Raw genomic sequence first — 8,483 nt, 5'->3', positions numbered from 1 at the left:
TGTGTAATAAGCAAGTGGGGTGGGCGGGTTTGGGCCCGCCCAAATACAAAGGGACTGGAATTGGAACAGGAGGGTCCCTTGGATTTGAAAGCAAAACCGGAATCGAAACTAGTTGATTCCGGTTTCTAGAAGCCCGAAACCGAACTTGAAACATAGGTCTTAATTTTGGTTCTAGGTACCTGGGTTAATTTAATTACCCCCTATTTTTAGTAAAATGACAAATAAATCCGTTAAAAATTCAATACCCCCAAAAAATTTAAAAAATTACAATTTAGTCTCGATTCCTACCTGGATACCAAGATCTCGATTCCAGTTCCGACTCACGATTCCTATAGGGGTGGAACTAGAACCAGAATTGAAACTGGACAGTTCCTTGGATTTAGAACCAGAACCGAAACTGGCCGATTCCGATTCCTAGAAGCCCAGAACCGGAACATGAAACATAGGTCTTAATTCCAGTTCTAGGTACTTGGGTTAGTTTTAATTACCCCCTATTTTTAGGAAATGACAAATAAACCCTCTAAAAATTACAAATAGACACCCCATAATTTTAAAAAATTATAATTTAGTCTCAATTCCTACCCAGACCTCGGTTCTAATTCTGATTCATGCTTCTTGCAGGGATGGAACCAGAACCAGAATCGGAACCGACCGGTTCCTGATTTCTAGAACCGGAACTACCTTGTGATGGCCGATTCTGGGTAGGAACCAAAACCTGAACCCCAAGTAAGCACCGGAACCTGAACCCCAAGTACCCGTTGGTTTTGGTTTTCGGTTCCGGCTTCGGCCGGTTCTTTTGCACACCCCCATAAGCAAGTATGCTTTCCATCATGAATACATCAAAGACTCTGTTTGCAACATCTACTGGAATGGAGAAATAGGGAAATATTTATTTTAATAATCAAACAGGTATTGAATACAATTCATATCGATCAGTCACTGCAACACCCTTGAACAAGTTCTTTAGGGGGAACACAATAATGAGAGCTTCATTTGACTGTAAAGAAGTCTTCAGTAACTCCAGAATTTGAAATGTGCAATGTTGACAGCCTTATGATTCCTCATTTCCAAGGAAAACACTTGTTAGAACTGTCTTGCATTCCAAAGATGCCTGCAGGAGCTTCAGACCCTAACAAGAATGAATAAATACGAAGAAAGGTGACAAAGCAGTAACTTATATTAAAACCTTTTACAAGTTTGCCCGCATCTAATAACCAATTACAGGATACAGTTGATGATCTAAATACCTCATCCAAGCCGAAATCTACAAATCTCTCTTCAACTCCACGTAAATCCTTAACCTGAAACTTATTGAGCACAGTAACACAAGTTGTAGTAGACATAGGCATCACCTCCAAATCATCCATCACCATGTACGTCAACCCTTTAACAAAACCTCTCTCAACCGATGTCCCCTTATCTGCAGACACTGCAGAAACATAAGGTATCTCAATGCTCATTTCTTTCTCGCAATCAGGACACTTTATGTTTGGAACAGAAGCTACATTGTGATAGTCAGGACACAGGAATAACTTCCGATTAATTAATTCATGATCAGACAGCAGAACCTTGATTTTACTGTCACATGTACTACACTTGTATATCCCTCTAGCCATCAGTTCATCATCTGAAAGCAAAATGGGGATACGAGTGTCTACCGGAGGCCTGGGACTTAGCAGGAAGGCCTTCTCTTGATTTGGTTGGATGTAGCAATCTCTAAGCTTTTCAACGCTCTCATAGATGTTACCTAGAGAGCCCACCATCTTATTCTTTATAGCTGGAAGTGGATTGGGAAACAAGAAGTTATCCAATTGTTGTGAGCACGAGGTTATTTTGTGATGTTGATTGATAAAATAATTAGAAGGGTAATTTGAGTTACTCACGTAGTGTATAGTTGTGAAGTATGTTTTAAGCAGGGTTCCTGACATTATAAGGTACCGCCTGCTATATTAAAGTTCGGATGAAGTGTGAAGTTATTATGATTGATGTGGCCGAAATTTCGGGTCGATTTCAGGGTTTCTCTTGTAGAAAAACCGTTGGAAGTTGGTTCAAGGAAGGGATAACGAGGAAGTAGGCGGAGATTTGCCTTTTTTTATTTGAACTACGAGGCCGTGATTTGTTAGTTGAAAAATAAGAGTAGACGTGAATTGGGTGGTGAGGAGGACACCTGTAAGAGGTTGGTGATGGGGGGCAGAATAAAATGTTGAGGAGGAGGACTCCGTAGATGTCCCACAGATGTATAGATTCCTTTAAATACAGATTATGCAGAAGGCGTAGATTGTGAGGAAGTACACTATGGTCGTTTATGCAGGTTCAGTGGGGTCAATTGGAGGTAGTAGTGAATCAGCTTATTTTTTTAACGATGGATGGAGTTGCACATAGGGTATTTATTTGACAACAAAGAAGAAGTGGTAGGAAGCTAAACTTGTTGCTGTGAGAGGTAATTTTGAGTTCATCACACAAAGTCAAATTCATTACTGTGACAGTTGCATGTCGTGACCAAAAGTGCAAGTGGGGATTTATTATACAGGTTGGGCAGAGTCGGAAAAAATTATTCTTAGCACATACACCTGTGAGCACACTTGTGGTTTGGGACATATTTCAGTGAGCATCGACAAGCTCCGCTGATGTTATTGGACAATTTGTCAAAGTCGGTTCGTTGAAGGGAAAGTCATCTCCTAAAGACATTCAGAAACTTGTGCTCCAGATTTGGATTGTTTGTTTAGTTACTGGAAATGCTGAAAAGGGAGACAACATGCACAGATTTTATGAGGGGTACGCCGAGCACGGGTACGCAGTATTAGAAGCGTTACCGTTAATGCTTGAGTTAACAAACCAAGGTAGAAAGACGACTTTGAAGTGGGACAGGAATGATGTTTTAAATATTTTTTGTTGCTTACGGTAAGGGGTTTTTGTAAACATGAGAAAGGTGTGGTGTTTGATGGTGCTTTCTAATGGGAAAGTATGGAGGTACATTGTTTGTGCCACTGCATAGATGCGAGAATCACACATATCATGTTGCATGGTGTGTGGTTGACTCTGAGAATGACAAGTCATGGACTGGGTTTTTTCAACAATTACGTACGATAGTCCCTGAAGTGACGAGTTGTGCATAATATCTGATAGGCACAACTCTATAAAGACGGGATTGCCATTATTTACCGTCAAGCACATCACGGATTCTGTATGAGGCGCCTTGATGAGAACATAAAACAAAAGTTTAAGTGTACTGGCCTCCTTCAAACATAGTACATGGCAGCAAAAGCTTATCGGGTTGATGAGTTCGAGGAGCACTTCCAGCAAATCCGAATCAATGATAGAGTTGCTAAGTATCTTAGCATGATATTGGTTTCGAGCGATGGAGCAGAGCTTACTTTCTTGGAAGAAGGTTTGATGTCATGACCACGAATAAGCGGAGTCCATAAATTCGAAGTTGTTAATAGAAAAGAGAGTTTCCAATAGTTGCACTTTTTGATGCAATCCAGAAGACATTGTCACAGTGGTTCAATGAGCGTCATACGGAGTCAAATAATTTTACTACAACCCTTGTTCCGTTACTGAAAAATTATTGCGAGAACGTATGGAACTGTCAAATGCACTGTTTGCCTATCCTCTTAATGCTCAAGAGTTCCTTTGCACGGCTATGGTCGCGGATGCCCACTTTAACCTTGTTAGTAAACTTGCACTGTAAGGGCTTGACATTCAACGATTACTTGTCCTCATGCACTAGCCGCACTGAAACACACACGGAAGCCATTTTGGTTCAAGAATTTACATGGAACTTTGTCCCCTCTCTATATGGCAGATCACTACATGCTAGCTATTCAGAAACAATATATCCAATGCCTCCAGAAGAGCAGTGGGTAGTGCCGCCATAGTTGGCTGACATTATCATCCATTTGCCATTCAAGAAGACAATAAGGGAAGAAAAGAGTTAAGCGTATTCCATCAGCCTCTGAGGTTCCCCGGAAGTGAATAGTACTCAATTGCAAGCCACCTGGCCCAAGAGAAGCAGTTGCCAGAGTAATCACATGCAGATCCAAAAAATTAGATCTAAGGAAGGATGAAATTCAGGAGTTGCGAAGGCCACCGTTGATGATTTATTGTTTTCAATTATTGATGTTATAAATTGTTATTATTACCTTTAATAATCATTCTTTATATTTCTTGTTACATGGCCTAAATATTTGTTGGTGTTTTTAGTTTTGGAATTAGGTTGTCAAATTGAGGAGAAAGTATGGAATTAATACGTGTTGGTAATTTTAGTTTGTCAAAATTCAGGAGAAAAGCAGAAAAGTATATATTGCCTATGATCCTTAGCGACTAAGTATATCGCTTAAGCATATAAAGGGTTTTTCAAACAGATTGCTTAAGCGATCCACGATCGCTTAATCACCAAGACAAAAGACAAAAATCGCTTAAGTTGATATCTCGATCGCTTAAGCGATCATGCACCGGGAGATTTGATTCTGCCAATCACACGATCGCTTAAGCAATCCACGTCGCTTAATCAACCAAGTGAAAAAGAAAAGAATCGTTTAAGCGATATCTACGATCACTTAAGCGACCCTGTGTAAACAAGTTCCTTTTAGTACGATCGTTACTCGACCAACGAAAGATTTAAAAATTTAACAAATACACCCCCACCTACCTAACTTCCCAAATTTCGGCCACCCCCGCTAGAATCCTACTGGGACACAGGCGTTACAACGCATAGCAATCGGATCAGGCTGATAGCGTTGATTGTGCCTTTTCCAGCCAGATCAACCACGGATGTGGCCAAAAAGGCCAGATCTGGCCGCGATGGACGAAAGTCGACATCTACCGTCTGCGATGGCCAAAATATTGCGTCCATTTTCGGTCAATGATGCCCAAGATTTGCCATCGTTGACCATCAACGTCGGCCATTTCTTTTGAAAGTCGATTACGGCCCGATATGGCCTTTTCCGACCAGATCCATTCCAGATCCATAATGGATTTGGCAAAAATGTCACATATGTGAATTACTAGTCATTGCCAGTCGTTTGTAGCCGTCGTGGTGTCGGAATCTAGGAAGTTAGGTGGGTGGGGGTTTTTTGTTACTTTTTAACTTTTTAGGCGGTATTAATTAATTCAATTAATGGGTCTAAAATTTATTAAAAAAATACTAATATTTCCTAAATAATTAAACAAGAAATTTATGGAATAGGATTTATAATATTATAGGAATATTCACCAAACGCCACCCTTTATGTTCTGAACAAAGAAGAATCGTAAACCCTATATGTTTAGCATAGACGTAAACATTCAACACCTTATATGTTCATACTGACGTAAAAGAACTGTATGTTTAATATAAATATAGTAACGTCTAGTCCACATGAACGAATCGTAACCCTACATGTTTAGCATAGACGTAAACATTCACACCTTATATGTTCATACTGACTTAAAAGAATTATATGTTTAATATAAATATAATACGGTCATAGTCCACTGAACGAATCTTAATCCCTATATGTTTAGCATAGACGTAAACATTTAACACTTTATATGTTTCATACTGACGTGAAATAACTATATGTTTAATATAAATATAATAACGGTCATAATCCACTGAACGAATCGTAAACCCTATATGTTTAGCATAGACATAACATTCAACACCTTATATATTTATACTGACGTAAAAGAACTATATTTTTAATATAATAATAACGTCATAGTCCACTGACGAATCATAAAACCTACATGTTTAGCATAGACGTAAACATTCAACACGTTATATGTTTCATACTGACGTAAAAGAACTATATGTTTAATATAAATATAATAACGGTCATAGTCCACTAAACGAATCGCAAACCCTATATGTTTAGCATAGACGTAAACATTCTACACCTTATATGTTTCAACTGAAGTAAAGAACTATATGTTTAATATAAAAATAATACGGTCATAGTCCACTGAACGAATCGTAAACCCTATATGTTTAGCATAGCGTTAATCACTAAACCGATGCTCTAAAATACAATAAATAATATCCAATACATAGGAACACTTAAGCGATCCTCTGTATTTACACAGTCGTTAAGAGATCCGTCTGTATCGCTTAAGCGATTCTTTGCTTTACTCCTGGTTGCTTAAGCGATCGGTAATCGTTTAAGCGTCTAGCTCGCGGCAGATGCCTTGATCGAAAATCACTTAAGCTATCCATTTGTATCGCTTAAGCGATTTTCGTAAAACACTCTTGATCGCTTAAGCGATCTCAAATCGCTTAAGCGAATTAGCCAAGGCGAATGAATCTGCCCAGATCTATGATCACTTAAGCGATCTTGGCAAGGCAGAATGAATATCTGCCCAGATCTATGATCGCTTAGTGATCGTAGTATCGCTTAAGCGATGCTTCCTAAACGAGTCTTTGTCGTTTAAGCGATTTAGAATTGCTTAAGCGATCTTGTCAAGCAGAATAAACATCTACCCAGATGGGTAATCGCTTAGCGACTGATGTATCGCTTAAGAGATGTTCGTAATAGACTCTTATCGCTTAAGTGATTTGAGATCGCTTAACGACCATATCTAGAAAAGTCTTGGTCATTTGGAAAACATTTGTACATTACTCATTTCCCTCCCAAATCCGAAGAAGTTGTATCAATCAATTCATCACAAATCAAAATATAAGAGACATCAATGTAATCGAAACACAAATAAAAATAGCATGGATGCGGCAAATATCGAATATATGGACAAACTAACCATTAGCCCCACTTGGGTGAATCAAATAATCAATCCAGTACATCACACTTATATGTGATACACAAAATGAAACAAACGCTAAAAAACTATTATCCGACTTGGGTGAACAATGATCACACCATACATAGTAAATTCAACCTGCTAATGAGATATCTATATGGACAAAAAAATTATCTCCCAAATGTCAGATCCAATTCTTTACAAAAATTTCCTATACACTGCCGCAAGAAGCCACAGCACAGAATTTCCTATAACTGCCTTTAATTTACTTTTTGATGCCAAAGAGTTTAATGTCACTAATACCTTTGCACAATCCCTTAATTGCAGATGCCTCCTCCTCCCAACCAGCCTTTGAGAAGTTTTCAAATTCTGTTTGCCAACAACCTTTCTGAGATCATTGTTCTGTACCATGCTTTCCCAACAGCCTTTATTGAGATGCCTCTTCTCCTCTTGCCAACCAGCCTTTGTTTGGGAAGTTCCTCTCATTGTTTGCCAGGAACCTGCAGACACGTCAACTTTTGTAAATAAAAGAAACACGTAAATAAATACAGGTGGGTAGGTGAGAATTCACTCAGTCCGTGTCTTTCGGTAAAGCTCCATATAGCATGACACCTGCAACATCAACACCACAACCCAAGTATCAACACCAACATCACATAAACTACAAATTCAAAGTCCAACATTCATACCTTTTTATTGGGTTATGCTCACTCAAAACGAATCCATCTGCCCATGGAAGCAGTCGATAGCCCAGCCCTCCCAACAGTCTCTTATTGTTTCGTCTTCAACCCATCCATCGGGGTGTTGGTCATGTCGAACTCAATAACTTTCAGGCATATGCCCCACATTCAGCCCTACAATAGGAAGAGACATTAACATTAGAATAAACTTATAGAACATTTGTATTAATAAGTTAGTTTTATACAAAGTTATCTTGACTCATTTATTGGGCCGGTAGAGCGCTTAATTGGCCACTTTCCGGTTAGTACTTGATCACCCAAGTGCCCAACATCCCGCTATCACGCAACACCCAGGAACAACCTGGACAGTGGCTCCAACTCGACCTCCAACTGCTTGTCTCGACAATAGTGGGGTTGCAGTCAAGGATCTTCAGCACCCCTCCTCTAGATGCGCAATGACTGCTATCCAGTGCATCTCTTTGACGAGGATGATGCAGTAACACTCTTTTAACAAAGGCCCAACTGCGGCCATATTTGGGTCGATCCCCCCGTATATACCACATAATTCTGTCATAAAAATGAAATTCATCAGGGAGCAGTCCAACTGTATTGGGGCCATCTTTTTCGCTTCGGTCCTTTTGCTACATCACTAGCAACGACATTTTTAATTAAAGTGTGATATGCCGAACAAGCCTTTGGCCAAACGCCACATTAGTGATGGCATAGTCGGGATACAACAGATCACCATCAGTAGTCTGTCGTAGTCTCATCATTGCCAATATCTCATCGATGTGCTGCATTCAAATAAAAACACAAGATGTATGGAAAACAAGGCAAAAATAAGGAAAATTAAGCGAAATAACTCACCGAGTCCTCAAGCCACATGCACATTGTCAACACTTCCTAACCATTCCAGGGATAATCCCCTGTCTTACACTTTACTGGCCTTACTTCCTAATCATTGTATAGCATAGAAGAGTTTTTTCTTTTCCCTATGGCCTATACAAATCATATTTGAGTCCAATTTCCCTTGCCCGCTTCCTCCATTTTACATCCCCGCTTCCTTCG

General features: G+C 39.5%; 1 protein-coding gene across 1 annotated transcript; it reads right to left on the bottom strand.

Annotated features, from left to right (window-relative positions):
- Nucleotides 1-817: 817 nt before the first annotated feature.
- On the bottom strand, nt 818-1,763 carry LOC116112245. Its single transcript, XM_031398399.1, has 2 exons — nt 1,248-1,763; nt 818-1,129 (listed from the first exon to the last, which is right to left on the bottom strand). The coding sequence occupies exons 1-2, from the start codon at nt 1,761-1,763 to the stop codon at nt 1,052-1,054; spliced, it is 594 nt and encodes a 197-aa protein (XP_031254259.1). The 3' UTR covers nt 818-1,051.
- Nucleotides 1,764-8,483: the final 6,720 nt, after the last annotated feature.

The sequence above is a fragment of the Pistacia vera genome, unplaced genomic scaffold (assembly GCF_008641045.1).
Source record: "Pistacia vera cultivar Batoury unplaced genomic scaffold, PisVer_v2 Contig658, whole genome shotgun sequence".
Taxonomy (NCBI): Eukaryota; Viridiplantae; Streptophyta; class Magnoliopsida; order Sapindales; family Anacardiaceae; genus Pistacia; species Pistacia vera.
This window is presented reverse-complemented; position numbering and strand designations above follow the sequence as displayed.